Source organism: Micropterus salmoides, unplaced genomic scaffold (genome assembly GCF_014851395.1).
Source record: "Micropterus salmoides isolate LMB-PRFRI ecotype aquatic unplaced genomic scaffold, ASM1485139v1 Ms_hic_scaffold_2, whole genome shotgun sequence".
NCBI lineage: Eukaryota > Metazoa > Chordata > Actinopteri > Centrarchiformes > Centrarchidae > Micropterus > Micropterus salmoides.
The window spans coordinates 45,706,682-45,724,855 of NW_024041150.1; the positions used below are offsets into that span (position 1 = coordinate 45,706,682).

Sequence of the window (18,174 nt, forward strand, 5' to 3'; positions counted from 1 at the left end):
ACACTTGTAGAGGCCTTCATCAGACTTGTTAACATGGTGGATGGTCATGTGACCTGTAGGCTCAGTCCTGATGAGGGAGCCATCTTTATAGAAACCAGCTGTGAATGAAATAATTGGATTCTTGGATCTGAACTTTAACATACATGAAGGGACAAATTCCATTGGTCAAATACACACTATGCACCAGTTAAGTTCTTTAAAGGTTCAGTGTGTAAGTTTTAGTGGCATCTAGTGGTGAGGGTTGTGAATTACAACCATCTGTCCAGTCTACCACTGCCCCCTACCCTGTCAAAGAGCGTAGGACAGCTACGATGGGTGACACAGCCCAAAAGGCAGAGAGAAGGATACAAGAAATAAGTTTCCTTTAGATAATTATATTAAGAAATTATATTTACTTAATTATTTAGTAAAACCAGATGTTATTGTGACTTGGCCACTGACAATATGGAAAATGTAAGCCAAAAATGTGAAACACTGTCACTGTTTCTGCACCACAGTCCATTATAAACCACACATTCAATAAAGTTTATACAAATATTGACAAGGGAAACACATTAATTAGGGCCCGAGCACAAACCGTGCGAGTTCCCTATTAAAACTGAAGAGATAATTTGTTCTTTTTTCTTTTTCTGCAGTAAGTAAGCTCAATTTCGAAAACTCACCAATTTTTGCACACATGTCAGAAGTGTTGAAAGATTTTGTATTTTATGGGTTTTGTGCATGGGCGTGGCAAAATGACTCGCTAGCATCACCTAGAAAATTTGAAAAAATTAGCCCCTCGTTCACGTTCAACCTACAATTTTCTGGGGACATGTATCATATCAACACGCACAAAAAAGCCTCAAGAACCCATACCCTAAACTCAACAGGAAGGCCATTTAGAATTTTACGGCCATTTTTGTGGCAGTTTTCGTCAATGGGCGTGTCTGTAGCGATGATTCGCCATGAAACAGGAAGTTGTTGTAACTTCAATGTACATGCTCACATCTGCACCAAACTGTACATCTAGGATGAGAGTCCCGCCCTAAACACATGTACATGCCGACATTCACCCACAGTCATAGCGCCACCTGCTGGCAACAGAAAGTGACATTTAACAAAGCAGCCCCCCCCCACACGTTTCACCTACATGTAGGAAATTTTTGTGGCACATGTATCTTGTCCAGACGTACGAAAAAGCCTCTTGAAGCGATGCCCTAAACCCAACAGGAAGTCGGCCATTTTGAATTTTACGGCCATTTTTGGATGATTTACACACTTCGTACTTTAACAAACTCCTCCTAGGGATTTAGTCCGACCGACCTCAAATCTCTGCTGCGCCTTCTAAAGGCATTGACGATGAAAAGTTGTGCTATGTGGGAGTTTTTGTCAATGGGTGTGTGTTGGAACCAGTATGTATATAAGTTATCTCATATTTACTCTCGCCAATGCAGTCTGAAACGATATATATATATATATATATATATCAAGACGTGTACTAATGCAAGTGTAAGTCTGTCTGCAGAAATGTGCTGACAGGAAGTCTACAGCGGATGGTGTGACTGAAGGACATGACACATGGAGCGGACAACAACAAAATAACAGGAACCGATTTCTGGCCCTGAGAGGCGACTGAGCTTAATGTACATAGTTCCTGGAACAGTACTGTACAATAATATATGTCACGTTTCATGTTGCTGCTGCACCCCCTTTCCCCTTAGGGCAGCAACATGCATGTAACTAGGGAACCCTGAATATAATAAAAAGAGAGGAAACGGAAGAGATGTACTCAGAGCGGTTGGAGTTTGTAACTGAGTACATCTCTGTCCGTTCTCCTCGCGAGTAAAAAGCCATTAACTCTCTTGTCTTTCTTCCTTGTCTGATATATTATAGGTGTCTGAACCTGACAGTGTGTCCGTGGCGTCAAAGATCAACTCTTCGCCATGACACAGGAAGTTGTTGTAACTTCAGTGTACATGCTCACATCTGAAACAAACTTTACGTGCTTGATAACTCTCCCACCCCGCAGACATCTACACGTCAATACCGATTTATATTCATAGCGGCAAGTGCTATGTAGCTCCACATAGGGGACACAGGAAGTGACATATAGCACCTTCATGCGGCGTCGGAACCGCGTAACAAATTCACAGCCGCACCGGCAGAGCTCCAGAATATGCAACTCGGCCGGCTCACGCGCGGACGCGCTTATAAGTGCGAGGGCCCGCCCAACGCTGCTTGCAGCTTTAATTCTGTCTGTGATTATGGACTATCGACAAAACTGCCCTCTAGCAATAATATCTGTCCTGCTGCCAGATTATGGTGCTTTGATGAGAGCAAAAAATATAAATATAAATACTTTGATAGCGGTGCTGAAATAGATCTCAGTAATGACAGCAACAGTTACTCACATAAAGACTTCCTCTTTAGTGGTTTTACCTTCAAAATAAAAGCGTAATAAGCTAGTTTGCTGTAATGCTTTCTTTATTTTGCTTTTACTTTGAAAGATTCTGAACGATATTAAAAGAGTCTGTAGCCTGCTTGACACACTTCTGAAGGAACCGTTAGAAAACGTGATTCCCCTAAATTTCCTCTGTCTGGAGATACTGGGGAAATAAAAATAAAAAACATGCCCTAATGTCAGAAACAGTTGCTGCAGAATCAATTTGTCAAGAGAGAAAAAACATTTGTCCTGACATGGGGTTGGACACATCCTTTTCAGAGAGAGTTCTGCGCTTTCCCAACTGAGCTAACCGAACACCATAACAATGTTTTCAAATATTATATCTTATATTATCACCGTTATAATGGTTGAAAAATTGCTCTGATGCCAAACTTATTTGCCGACCCCTGCTGTGTATTATTACTTCGAACTTACTATTTAACGTAGTGATGAGTGTCTACACTGCCAGAATCCTACAAGAAGAAGGTCTTTAAATCTTCCAATCTGATTGAGCTTGCATCTTGGTCATCTTGTCCTTTGTTTTGGTCTCTTTTGTTGTGTGGTGGCTGTTAATAATAATGTTTAATTAAGTGAATGTATGTTAAAACATTCTCAGCGTGTGTTTGTGGTATTTTTGTGTTGTGTTCAAACTCTTTACAGAACACACATTTTGTATGACTTTTTACCAGAAAGCGTTGTGCGAACAGCTTTTGACTGTCAGAGTTCACTCACCTCCGCTGGTCCTGCAGCTCAGCAGAGAGATCAGCACTGAAGAGAAACCAGAGATTTAACATACAAACAGACCAGACAGAGAACTGAAAAACTTCCTGCTCCAAAAATAAAATACAATCTTCCAATCCTAAATTAATATACTGTGTTTGTGGGTATTAAATAATATTAAAGTAACTATTTAAAGACATGATGATTTTCATTCTGTCTGTCTCAGATTAAATAAAGTCTATTCTGCTTTAAGTTCTTTGAGACATAGCAGTTTATTTCATTTCTCAAAATGGTTGTTGCACCCGTTGCGGTCTCCATAGACTTTTTATCTATTGTCTTTATTGTTTAATTGTTGAGATTTTTCCTTAATTCTAAAGTAAACAGCTATTTAAATTGTTGAACAATGAATAACTGTTTGATCACCACATTAGTCAGTTTGCTGCTTCTTAGTCTCTTTAGGCTCCGGTTTATTGCTGCTTTTCTGTGGTGATTAAAAATGTCTCATGAGTGAATAATAACAGTTTACAGTTATTTCAGTTTTGGCAGATTGTACTTACAGAGCAGAAAATATGTCCGTCCCATTGCACCACTTGGTAATATGAAATCAACAGTCCAGTCTGATTTTGCTTCTTTATTCAAGAGCTCATGAGGAGACACGGGGCCCCACACAAAGAGTTTAATCACATGCAGGAAGTGACAGCGCTGCAGGCTGAACATGAAGGCGGGCTAATCTGAGATCACTGAGAGACAGATTCATTAGAAACAAGAAAGTTCCTATCTGAAGATTTCACTTTTTAAAATGTACAAAAACATTTTGTAAAAGTTTAGATCAAACCTTACTGGGTTTCTTACTTCTGTTTTGTTGTTGCAGTGACACAGATGTGCTGCAGGAGTCAGTAACGAGCGTTCACGGTGCAACTGAACGAGTAGCATGTAGCTGGAGTACCGGAGGCTGCAGTTTCAGGACCGCAATCCAAGGACCGGAACAGCAATTCCAGGACCCTTGTTTACTTTGATACTGCCAGCTAGCTGACTGGCTAGCTATGTTACTCTTTACAGTCCCCCGAAGCCAATTATCCTTACCACAACCACCACCAGTGTGTGCCTAAACCTAAGTTATTGATTATATGCACGTCGACTGCAGCCTTCGGTACTGCAGCTTCATACTATTGAACTAAACTGTGGTTCATCTCTGATGTTTAATGATCAGTGTGAGTCCTGTTTAACATTTACCATCTGGACCTGGGCTGCAAAATTATGCAACATCACGTGCCCTTTACTATCACTTTTAGTATTGAGTTTTGCACAGAGGACAATGAGATACAGTACTGAGGGAAGAACACCTAATCACACTCTGGTAATGTAACCAAAGTCCTCTTGGAACAGATGCATGTGTTTATTCTGAAAGGGGAAATAATTTGTTCAGCTAAATGTATGCATTTCCTGGGGGATCCAAAAGTATTCCCATACCATATTAGAGACATATAATCCCGTAGTGTTCGTCTCCTACCAGTTGAACGTGCCTGGAAAACATCTAAAGGAAGAAATCCATTTTAATCAGTTCTTTGTATTAAGTCATTTCAGAGGAAATGCACAGGTTTTGCAACATTAGAATAAGGCTCTGTTCACATTTCTGAGCACCTTCTTATTAAATTAGCCTAAAGGCTCTCTTCTCATATTGGCGCAGTTATGCTGGAGGATCCTGTTTCTAAAGATGAACATGCTGATGTAACACATTACTGGATTAAAAGAATGGGGCCATGAGCTGAGTCATCCTGTTGGCTGGAGACTAACTCTGCTGACATCTAGTGGTTTAAACTGACTTCATGTAAAGGTTCAGTGTGTAGGTTTTAATGTCATCTGGCAGTGAGGTTGCGAATTGCAACCAATGGTTTAGTTGTCTGTATGCCTTTGTAGATATTCCATCAACTGTTCAAGAGTCATTTACAACATTTACAATGTCTACACTGTATTTCAATTCAATTCAATTTTATTTCAAATCACAGTTTCTAAAGATGAACATGCTGCGCTTTTTATAAAAGAGCTGGTCTAGACCGTGACACTGTGATTTTATTTACAGAAACCCAACAGTTCCCACCAAGAGCAGCACTAGGCGACAGAGGCAAGGAAAAACTTCCTTTTAAGAGGCAGAAACCTCGAGCAGAACCATGACTCAGGGTGGGCGGCCATCTGCCTCGACCGGTTGGGGGTGAAGGAGAGAGAGAGAGAGAGAGAGGGCAGGAGAGGAACAGAGAAAAAAAGAGAGGGATGTAAGGAGAGAGAGAGGGGAGGGAGGCAGCCTACACAAAATACACACAGAGGTACAGACAGTGAAGGTAATGTTGCTATAGACTAAATGAAAAATGCTACAGATATTTATAGTAGTTTAAATGATAACAATCGTAATGTTAATGATTATAATAACAATAATAACAATAAGACTAGCAACAATAGTCGTTGCAGCAGAGGGTGTCGAGCAGGAGCACGGGGGCAGCAGGTGACCCGCAACCACAGATCCAGACTCCACAGCTCCAGAGCCAGAAAACCTGCAGGAAGTGATAGGAGGAGAGAGGAGAGAGACGAGAAAGCACAAGACTACCAGAAAGGGGAGAAGTTGTGTTAGTAACATGCAATAATGGGATGAGGTTGCATACAGAGGGAGAGAAAGTAGAGGAGAGAGGAGCTCAGTGCATCATGGGAAATCCCCCGGCAGTCTAGGGCTATAGCAGCATAACTAAGGGATGGTTCAGGACTCACCTGAGCCAGCCCTAACTATAAGCTTTATCAAAGAGGAAAGTCTTAAGCCTACTCTTAAATGTGGAGATGGTGTCTGCCTCCTGAACCCAAACTGGAACCTGGTTCCACAGGAGAGGAGCTTGATAGCTGAACGCTCTGGCTCCTAGTCTACTTTTGGAGACTCTAGGAACCACAAGTAACCCTGCATTCTGGGAGCGCAGTGCTCTGGTGGGGTAGTAAGGTACTATGAGCTCTTTAAGATAAGATTTTACTGGAAGCCAATGCAAAGAAGCTAAAACAGGAGAAATGTGATCTCTTTTCCTGGTTCCTGTCAGAACACGTGCTGCAGCATTCTGGATTCTGGATTCTTGAAGAGTCTTAATGGACTTTTTCAAGCAGCCTGATAATAAGGAATTGCAGTAATCCAGCCTAGAAGTAACAAATGCATGGACTAGTTTTTCTGCTTAATTTTTTAGACAAGATGTTCCTGATTTTTGCAATATTACGTAGGTGAAAAAAGAAATTTGCTTAATGTGAGACTTAAACGACATGTCCTGATCAAACATAACTCACAGTGTTGCTGGAGGCCAGGCCGATGCCATCAAGGGAAACTTTATTTCTGATCAATCTAATGTTATTTTAATGGACAAAAACTTTTCTTTTGAAAACAAGGACATTTCTAAGTGACCCCAAACTGTTGAATGGTAATGTAGGCAACTTTCAAAATAAAAGTGCTAGTTCACGTGTGAAAGGGAAGGTTTTTTAGGCTGCTGGATCAGAGCTTAAGTAGCGCATTTTAAAATTTATTTAACCCCAACAAAACTACGGAACTACGGGATAAATTTTGTCCCCACCGGAGATGAAAGTTATTCAGCAGAGGCAGGGATATAGAAACCAGAAGGGGGGAAATCCCACGCATCCCCCCGAATACTCCCTCTGGACACCTTCATGGCAAAAATATACATGCACATAAAATTACTATAAAATTATTATACGTCAATATTCTTTTAGTTATTACTTAAACAACTTCTCTCCTGCTCAAAACTACCAAACATTTAATAATTTTCATTATTTTAACCCTTTAAATGCCAGTTTAATTATTTGAATTATTAATTATTTATTACAATTTTTTATTATTATTATTTTCATTAAAATAAACAGTAGGGGATAGGGCTCTGAGTCTTGGATATGTCAAAGATTACCAAGAAATGTATTTAATGGCACTAGTATTTTTGTCTGCTTTTTTTCCATAAATCACTTAAGCATCTTATTCCCCATTAAAAAGACCAAATATTCAATCATTGTCAGGATTTTAACCCTTTAAATGCCAGTTTATTTTTTTTTAGAGATTTGCGAGATGCTCCCTCTGGAGACCTTTGTGGCAAAAAAGGCCTCATTCACTTCCATTCAAACCACACTTTTTGATTTCACTTCCATGACAGTATAAAACCATGCATTCTGTAATGTAAGCAATATAGAAGAAAAATAGTTATAGTTGACATTTTTACTGTATTCTACTACATTCAACCTTTTCCCATTGTAGGCCGATGCATGAAATTCTTGTATTTTTGTATTTTGACATATTAAGGAGCCATGTGACCACCAGTTTTTTATTTATTTATATTTTTGCCACAAAGGTGTCCAGAGGGTGTAAAACTGTAAATCTAATACTACATAATAAATACTAATGCAATCAAATCAATTTAGTTGGTAATCTTTGACACATCCAAGACTCTAATTACCACCAAAGCCCCATCCCCCTACTATTTTTTGTAATAAATAATAATAATAATAATAAAGAAGAAGAATAGAACTCTTCTTCTTTGTCGTCATGATAAGGGGTTTGTTGTCTGAGTTGATTCACTGGCGGCTCCTCAGTGAGCGAGCTTCCTAGCGAGCTAACCAGCTGATGTTATGGACAAAGTTTTTAATGCAGAGCAGTAAACCTCACAAAGAGGAGCAGCTTCAGACAGTGAACCACGGACAAGCGAGTCCGCAGTTGTAACACTTGAGTTAAGTGACTGGCTAGCAAGTAAGATGTTATTGTGTGAAATTAGCTTGTTATTAGAGTTAGGCGGATGATTCGGAAGCTTGTTTCCCTCCTGTGAAGTTCAGTTTTATGCAATAGCTCACGACAGTCGTTGTATATGATTAAAGCTGTAGCAGAGTAGCATATAGCATTAGCTCCTTAGCCTGAACTAACTACTGGTTGCAGCTTCTTTTCCGGCCAGAAACAGCTAATGCATACATGTATAGCTCCAAAAACTGCAATAAATGCAATGAAAAGGACATAAACCGGGAGACTTGTGACCCTGGGAGAAAAATGGGGAATGGCAATGCAAAACGTGAGCTTCCCGCAAAAATCGTGACAGTTAGCAGCTACTGCTTCGCTGAGTGTGAAGTGGTCAAGATGAGAGTCAGCACCTCCAAGTCTGAAGTCATGGTTCTCTGCTGGAAAACGTTTTATTGCTCTCTCCGAGTTGGGGGTGAGATGTTGCCCCAGGTGAGTTTAAGGGTTTTGTTCAACAATGAGGGTAAAATGGAGCATAAAATGGAGACTGAGATCAAGGCAGATTGGTGAGGTGTCAGCAGTCATGCAGACGTTGTACCAGACCGCTGTGATGAAGAGGGAGCTGAGGCTGGAGGCAAACTTTGTGTATGGATTTGTTTCATATTAAAGGGACTTGGGTCGCTGGTCGGAACAGCGTCTGCATGCCTCTCTGTATGCAAACTTAAGGATCATATGGAGATTAAAGTGAAATTCATTTCATTTGGAGATGTTTTTGTTGTTGTTAGAGCAGCTTATAACTGCTCAGAATTGGAAGTTTATGGTCAAAAACATTGAACTGTAGTCTTTACTGAACAGTGACCCACTGACCTGGCAAATGTCAGGTCACATGATTTGTCTCAAAACTTTTAATTTAGCTAAATGCTTAATATATCTGTTTGACATGTTGAAGGTCAGATCTGATGTGTTACCAATTTTCATGTGAATCCTCCCACAGTGTTTCATTAGCAGCTGATAAACCAGGATTTAGCAGAATCCATCTGATATGAAGCTGTGGTTTGAATACCACTTCCCTCCTCTTTGAAGAGTAGTCAGATATCTGTGTTCAGCCTCTTCTACACTTTGTATCACTGTGTTTCTAGAGCACAGTAGTAAAGAGCTGTGTCTGCGAGGGTTAGCTCATTTTTACAAGATGATTAAAACAGGACGTGCTTTCTATCAGAGCAAAGCAATCAGAAAAGTTATGAAATATATGTTGTGTATATCTGGTTAATACAGCAGGTTAATGAGACTTTCATCTCTCTTCCAACACTCACCTATAAAGTGAGAGAAAAGTAAATAGAGATAAAGCAACATGTCTTTGGACCCTCCCGCTGCCTCGAGCGGGTCAAAATGACTCCGGCTTCCCTCTCTCCCTTGTCTTTAAACAAACTGGGTCAAATAGGGACACCCCTGTCTTCCCCATCTGTCCGACAACTTGCGGGATATTCAGTCTCTGTGCACTGTTCAGATCGGGTAAAAGAGACGCTTTGAAACAAAACCTTATGACTTTGGCTCCCCGAGCGCTGTCCTGAAGTCAAAACGTACCTCTTCTGAAACAGATACCAAATCAAGCCAAACAAACAAAACAAAACAACAACCGCAGGGAATGCACATACTGCGTAATGAGTAATGACAAATACACACACAGCGCCACGGTGGCTCAGTGGATAGCACGGTGGCCCGGGTTCAAACCCCGGTCACCACCTTTCTGTGTGGAGTTTGCATGTTCTCCCCGTGTCTGCGTGGGTTTCCTCCGGGTGCTCCGGTTTCCCCCACCATCAAAAACATATGTGACAAATTAAGTCCCTTTACATGACTATTGTTATTACCCTCAGCAAGAGGTCCAAAGAAAATAAGCCTAGTAATAATAAAAAGAAAAAGAACACGTCCCGATTGATCGTACAAGAGTTTAGCAGTAATCATCCCCAAAAACGCTCCAGCAACACAACCGAAAAAGCCATGAGTGTCCAAGACCTCGGGGAGCACGAAGACAACTGGTACAATGACGAATACGCGTCGGACAAAGACGACCACAAGTTCCAGGATGAGGAGACTGATCACAATCACAAAGAAGAAAAAGATGAACAAGATGAGCAAGAAGACAAATCAGAGAGTCAGACAGTCGGTCCTGAAATCAAAGGAAACCTCCTCACCTGTGACAGAGATCCAGCTGGATGGAGACTCTCCACGACCGCTGATGTTACACTTGTAGAGGCCTTCATCAGACTTGTTAACATGGTGGATGGTCATGTGACCTGTAGGCTCAGTCCTGATGAGGGAGCCATCTTTATAGAAACCAGCTGGGAGGTTGGAGGGAGAGGTCTTTGTTTTACAGTGCAGAGTGACATCATGTCCCTCCATCACAGGGAGGACAGGACTCTGCAGGATCACTGGTCCACCTCAACACAGAGACAAACTACAGCATTTCATCATTTACACACAGCTTCATCAACACTAACTCCACAGTCTGATCTTACCAGTGACAGTGATGTTGATGGTGTTACTGGTTGCTCCCTCTCTGGACTCACACCAGTAAACTCCACTGTCCACTGGGTCGATGTAGCCGATGTTACAGGAAGAACCAGCTGATCTTCCCCAGCCAGCTCCACACTGAGTCCTGGTTTCTGTGGTTGTGTTCCTCCTCAGCGTCCATCCAGCAGAGCTGTCGTCGTCCTCACAGCTCAGAGAGACAAACTGTCCTTCAAACAGCTGAGAGCTGCTGGGACTCACAGTCAGAGAGGCTGGAGGGGATAAGTTACATTTTATGTGTCACATTAAAAGCTTGACACTTTGTTGGTAAGTAATGAAAATACCATCAACTTATCCTTTATTTCAATTCTATTGTTGAACAGAATTTAGTTTGAATTTAGGGAGGAATTGATGAAGTCCAGCAGCTTTCAGCACCCGACGTCCCACAGCTGTGTCTGCGACGAAGTCTCAGTGTCTGTCCTGTTTCGGCCGTTAAATTGCATTGTTGAGCTGCATTCAGACCAAACGCAAATTTAATCCTCACAACGATTTCCTTGTGGGATTTCATCGCCGGACAGTAGTACTACAGTGTCCAACCGACACTCAACAACAACAGTGGAAGCGGATATGCACAGAAAATTGCTGCCGAGAAGCTCCAGTGAAAATAAATCAACATTATAATCCCAAAAACTAAAGTAAAAGCTAATTTAATAAAAGTAGTTTACTCCGAGCTCCTCCCGCAAGCAAACGGCGTAATCCAGAATCCAGACTGACTACAGGTGTTTATTTGTCCAAAAGCTGCAGAGCTGCTCTGTGTTTGTGTTCAAACTCTTTACAGAACATATTTTATTTGACTTTTTACCAGAAAGCATTTTGCGAACAGCTTTGAGTGTCAGAGTTCACTCACCTCCGCTGGTCCTGCAGCTCAGCAGAGAGATCAGCACTGAAGAGAAACCAGAGATTTAACATAAAACCAGACCAGACAGAGAACTGAAAAACTTCCTGCTCCAAAAATACAGCAAAATCCTCCAACCCTAAATGAACGTACTGTTTGTTTGTGGATATTAGATGTCTCAATAGTATTTATATAATATCTATAAGAATAACATTTCTGAAACACTTTAGTGGAAGAAAAGTTAAATATTGATGAATTCTGCTTCATTTTTAAAGTAAGTATTTAAAAACGTCTGTTTGAATAAAGGGGAAAAAATACGTTGCAGGCTCTGTGATGTCCACTCTGGTGATCGTCTATTCTGCTCTTTGAGATGTAGGCTTGGTCATTTCATTTCTGTAGCCTCATAATGGTTGCTGCACCTGCTGCGGTGCCAAAGACTTTTTATTTATTGTCAGGTTTTTACTCTTTTCAGGTAAATTCTAAAATGATGCAAAAGTTATTTAAACTGTTGAACAATGAATGTGTTTGATCACCACATTAGTCAGTTTGCTGCATCTTTGTCTATTTAGGCTCTAGTTTATTGATACTTTCCCCTGTGGTGATCAATAAAGTCTAACGTGTGAATAATAACAGTTTAGAGTTATTTCAGTTTTGGCTGATTTTACTTACAGAGCAGAAAAGATGTCCCATTGCACCACCACTCAGTCAGTCCAGTTAAACTCTCCTCCTTCTTTGTAGAGGGAAGTGACTGTTTGGTTTTCTCTCCTTCATTCAGTCTTTTTTTTTGACATGGAGGAGACATGGGGCCCTACACAAAGTGTTTACATGCAGGAAATGACAGCGCTGCAGGATTAACATGAAGTTGGGCTGATCTGAGATCACTGAGAGACAGATTCATTAGAGAGAAGAAGTTTGGATCAAACCTTCCTGGGTTTCTCTCTTACTTCTGTTTTTGTTGTTGCAGTGACACAGATGTCCTGCAGGAGTCAGTAACGAGTTTTCACTGTGCAACTAAACTCTGGTTCATCTCTGATCATTGTGATCAGTTCACCTCAACTGCTCTTTTCAACATGAATGGGGCAGCGGCTGTAGTCCGAGCTCCCTCATGAAGTCTGAGCCCTGAACCCTCATCTCTCTCATGGAGACATGAGATGAGTCTGTCTGTCGACCTGCTGGCTGCAGAGTAACTCTGCTGACATCTGGTGGTTTAAAACAAACTCACACATTCTGGGAATCAACCTGACTTCCTGGAAATCAGCTTTATTTAAAGACTGAGTCACTTGCATCTTGAAAGAAGAAGAAACTGGTGCATTGGAATTAATACTCCCTGAATTGTGTTATTTAATGTGTTTTCAGTTACAGGGTAGGATTTTCTTGTTATTTTGTCCAAGCATGTTTGTTCTTACATATTCTTAATATCTGAACATGAGAGGCTTCACACAGGTTCTGTTTACTGCCAGCAGTGCTCAGATATCTGTGATCAGGGAAACATTACTATACAGACGCAGTAACAATCAAAGGTAAAGTTTCTTGAAGGTCTTAAGCATAATCTGATCCATAAAAGGCCACTTCTTCAGTCCCAGTCCGCCCCTGATAGTAGGCCTACTCATTTATCACAGCTAGATGCTTTAGTTGTAACTGTTGAGCGCTGATTCAGTTTAAAACATTTTAAAACATTGTGGACGTCGATACAAAGCTCACAGAATGGTGAGAAAAATAACAACATAGTCTCTGATGGATGTTGCGTTTGTGCTGTGTGAGTCTGTGTGTCTCCTTTCTACAGAGAAAAAGAGAGTATTGTTGGTTTGGACATCAGGGGCCTGTACCACGAAGCAGGATTTCAGTTTGGACTACCCACCACATCTGTAATCTGTGTTAATGATGAGAAGTAGGATATTAATACACACCGCTTCATAAAACATGTTTAGATTTCCTCCTGATTTGTTCCACTGTGGCTGCAATGAAGTCCTGAACACAACAGCATCACGTTCAGACAGCGAGCCCTGCAGCCTCTGTGATTTTAGAGAGGAGACCTTAATTAATTAACGGGACAGTTTCTTAGATGTAGCCCATCTGTCTATAATTGAATTCTCCTGAGTGTTTTCACATATTTAGATTATTTTACGTGTCCAAAACATACAGATCCAGGGTGAGAAAAACATATCCTAGATGAAAGTGACAAGAACATAAATTGGAAATTCCCTGAAATTAAAGTCACAAAAAATCAAAAATCACTCTAGTGTTTTCTTCTGAATATGTCCAATCCACGGCAAAGTGTCTAAGGTGCATGATCGTGATTGTGCGATAAACTCAGGAGTATTTCCTCACTGCTAAATCCAATTGCAAAGTCTAACATAATTTTATTAATTATTAATTTGAATAATTTTCCACTGCATAGCCTACTACACGACAGACACGCATGTGTGATGTTGCAGACTTGCAAAGTGAAGTTTCTCTCATAAATGTGTGACTATAATGTCAGAGAATATTCAAGTTTTTTACTTGTAGATTAATCTTGGAAATTAAATTCTGTCTGGATTATTCCCCTCTCTGCTGGCTCCTTTTTTTTCTATTACAATGGACCTTATGTGCAGTTTCATCTTTACATCTTAATATTATACATAAAAGAAGAGCCCATAAATACATAATAGAGATTTTAACTACAAAAAGAACACTGTGAAGATAATTAGGCTACAAATTTACTCCATGCAATGCCAAGAAGCCTCCCTGGCTTTGTCATCCGATTTAGCCATTAACGTGTCTTTACAGTCATCATCTGACACAATCAACGTGCGTTCTCCTGGAGAAATACGGAGCATGCACCGTTGCGAAAAAACTCTGCCTGCAGGGCTGAACACACCCTTTTCATGCGAACACGCACCAACTCCAATTAAGTCCCTGTTGCTTCCTTGTTGCTTGAGTATTCTGTCCCGCCTCTCTGTTTCCCTCATCATTGGATAACTCTGCCTTCTTGAATTTACCCCATTTGTTTGGACATTTGGGTCCACACCTCCAGCTAACCTGCAACTGCACTCAGCCTTAACCTTGATAAAAAGTCCAGTGAGCTCTGTCTGATATGTGCTGGGTCCAGGCTACAAGGAAAATAGCACTCATGACTCTTCCCAGGACAAACCCGGGCCCAGTGTGCTGGTAGTCTTCTCCATCCCTGTCTTGATAGGTGACAGAAAAAGCCTGGTGAATGTGTTAAGAAACAGGAAGCACTCAAATATCCTGCAAGTTTAGTATTGATTCCTCGTCAGCCGCAGCCTGTCGCAAAAAGTGGCCAGATAATGTTTTTAACACACTAAATTTATCTTCATTGAACATATTTGGCAGGAAAAAATGTAATCAAGGATTTTATGATCATCTTAGTTACATGTTTTTAACTGAAACTTGGTTGGACCAAGACAACAAACCTTTTTGATGACTTTGGTGAACTGCTGTTGTCGTGGCGTCTCTTTCAGTTGTCGTGATGTTCCTCCTGACTTCCAATAGATTATCCTACATTACGGTCACTAATAGAGTAGAAAGAATACCTTTTTGGACCTGACAACGCCACCTCCTGGTAAGGGCAGGAGGAACCCTTTAAAACCCTTGGTATAAGATTGTGTGTCGCGAACTCTGATTTACCCCGAACAGGAACAATTACAAAGACGAATACATTGTACAAAAGTGAGTAGATTTTATTACAAAGTATATTGTTAAACGGCATGAGTAAAATTAGCCTGACACTAAATTGGTTGGAGTTATTCTCCTCAGGGTAGGAAGGTCAGGTCGGCTCGTACACACCACCCCGATCAGCGACTGTGGGAGACAGAAGAGGGAGACAGCAGACCCAATGCAAAGAAGTACATGCACTATCCACTTAACATCTAAACTATTCACTACAAAATACCATGCAGTGTGAGTGTTGAGTAAACACACACTACAGAATCTCCCCCGGTGCAGTCTCACCACAGACACGGACGCAGCCTTGTACAGAGTCAAGCTGTGGATGTACAGAGAGAGGAGAGCAACCTGTATTTAAACCACCATCCAAACTATGAACCCCAGTAGAGGCCCAGTATGGAACATCAATTCCAGTCCCAGCGGGGCACTAAACCGAGCAACAGACACCTTAACACTGGACTGGAAAACAAATTAAGAAACAAAGATAAAACAATAGAAAACAGTGGCTGGCCTGGTCCACCTTTAAAAACAAACAAAGGACATTAGTTGCAAGATCCAAAATTACATTTGCCTCGCATGTAATTAAGTTGAGATTAAATATAAGCCTACTTTGCAGGGTTACACAAAGTCCTGTAGCACAGTAATGCAGCAGGAAGGAGGGAGTATTTCCGGATCCCTGTATCCAGGGATGTGACAAACACATCAGCCTCTAATTTGACAGATTTGTTCCAAGGATTTATTGGAGCGACCTGCTGTAGTATATCCGCACCTGCAGGCCAAAAAATACTCTTTGACAGCAACAAATGTTCCATGTGACCAAACATTTCCAAGGCTGGGGATGTCAATTATGAAAATAAAAAAACAGACTCAGCCTCAAAACAGCTGAATATTTCTGAATAAATTCTTGACAAATAACAAATGTGAGACATTGTTCCACTTTTCATTTATCATTCTTGAAACAACTTCAACTTTACTCAGTTACGGATATTTAATCCATTACACCTCATCACTGCCAGCACTCATTATTAATAATTATAACACTAGGGCCTGTACAGTGGGGGAAATAAGTATTTGACCCCTTGCTGATTTCGCAGGTTTGCCCACTTACAAAGAATGCAACGATCTATAATTTTAATCATATGTACATTCTAACAGTGAAAGACAGAATCCCAAAGAAAATTCCAGAAAATCACATCATATGAATTTATAAAAATTGATAACCATCTGATGAGGAAAAACAAGTATTTGACCCCCTGGACAAACAACATGTTAATATTTTGTAGAAAAGCCATTATTGGCCAGCACAGATGTCAAACGGTTTTTATAGTTGGTGACAAGGTTTGTGCACATTTCGGCAGGGATGTTGGCCCACTCCTCCCTGCAGACAGCCTCCAAATCATTCAGGTTCCGAGGTTGTCGCCTGGCAACTCGAATTTTAAGCTCCCTCCAAAGATTTTCAATTGGATTCAGGTCTGGAGACTGGCTAGGCCACTCCAGAACCTTGATGTGCTTCTTCTTCAGCCACTCTTTTGTTGCTTTGGCGGTGTGCTTAGGGTCGTTGTCGTGCTGAAACACCCATCCTCGACCCATCTTCAGCTCTCTCACTGAGGGAAGGAGATGTTGGTCCAGAATTCCACGATACATGGCCCCGTCCATCCTCCCCTCAATACGATGGAGTTGTCCCGTCCCCTTGGCTGAAAAGCACCCCCAAAGCATGATGTTGCCACCACCATGCTTGACGGTGGGGATGGTGTTCTTTGGGTTGTACTCGGTGTTCTTTGCCCTCCAAACACGACGAGTTGAGGCCAAAAAGTTCTATTTGGTCTCATCTGACCACATCACCTTCTTCCAGGCCTCTTCTGAGTCGTCCAGGTGGTGAATGGCGAACTTCATGCGGGCCTGTACATGTTTCTTCTTGAGCAGGGGGACCTTGCGTGCGCTGCAGGATTTCAATCCATGACGGAGTAGTGTGTTACCAACCGTTTCTTTTGTAACTGTGGTCCCAGCTGCCTTCAGTTGATTCATCAGTTCCCCCCTTGTGGTTTTGGGATGATTCCTCACCGTTCGCATGATCAGGGACACCCCACGAGGCGAGATCTTGTGTGGAGGCCCAGACGGAGGGAGGTTGGCGGTGGTGTGGTGCTTCTTCCATTTCCTGATAACTGCACCGACAGTTGATCTTTTCTCTCCAAGTTGCTTTCCGATTCTCTTGTAGCCCATCCCAGCCTTGTGCAGATCAACAATCTTGTCCCTGATGTCCGTAGAAAGCTCTTTGGTCTTGCCCATGGTGGTGATGTTGGATGCTGGTTGTTTGGGTGTTGACAGGTGTCTTTTATACAGGTAACGAGGTGAGGCAGGTGTATTTGATGTAGATAATTGGTTGGGATTGGGGCTGTGTCTTAAAGAAAGACTAACTGGCTTGTAGGAGCCAGAATACTTGCTGTTTGGTAGGGGGTCATATACTTGTTTTTCCTCATCAGATGGTTATCAATTTTATAAATTCATATGATGTGATTTTCTGGAATTTTCTTTGGGATTCTGTCTTTCACTGTTAGAATGTACATATGATTAAATTGTAGATTGTTGCATTCTTTGTAAGTGGGCAAACCTGCAAATCAGCAAGGGGTCAAATACTTATTGTCTGATACCACTGTATCTTTCCTGCTAATTATCATTACACCTCTGTTAATGAGCTACTGTGTAATACTGTAGATATCCACATTTATTACTATATTCTTAGATTTGTATACTAACTTCACAACCTATTATTTCTATTCCATTTATGCCTTGCGAGTATCTGCAACAAAGAATTCACCGTCGTAGATCAATAAAGTATTCTGGTTGTGAAAGTGGATAGGATAGTGGTTAAGACATATGTCTTTAGTGTGAGAGACGTGGTTTCGATTCCCACTGTGATACATGTGTCCCTGAGCAGACACTGACTGAAAAGCGTCAGCTACATGAGTGATTACTTATGTAACAACACACAGATGTGTTTTATTAAACACATTTTTATTGCAGTCCCCATCACAGCACAATTGCTTCAAACGTTTCAGTGTTTCACAAAGTCTCGCTCAGCCCATCACTGGAGGACGGGACACTCACATCTGGCTGTCACCCTGCAAAAGAGGTAGAGTGCTCCCCACAAGATGTGCTCAGTGGAAAGCAAAAGACTCTCCCCTCAGACTAGCAAGCCTTGTTTCACTTCCTGAT

At 41.3% G+C, this 18,174-nt stretch overlaps 1 protein-coding gene across 1 annotated transcript in view; it reads right to left on the bottom strand.

Moving 5' to 3' along the window:
* Nucleotides 1–10,100: 10,100 nt before the first annotated feature.
* LOC119912001 overlaps nt 10,101–18,174 on the bottom strand; it is a gene marked incomplete at its 3' end in the record, with an annotated part of 18,400 nt that continues 10,326 nt past the window's right edge. Inside the window, exons 3-4 of the mRNA XM_038730974.1 lie at nt 10,406–10,601; nt 10,101–10,327 (exon numbers count right to left, since the gene is read on the bottom strand). Of these exons, the coding sequence (XP_038586902.1) occupies nt 10,101–10,327; nt 10,406–10,601 (423 nt within the window). The remainder of the gene's footprint in view (nt 10,328–10,405; nt 10,602–18,174) is intronic.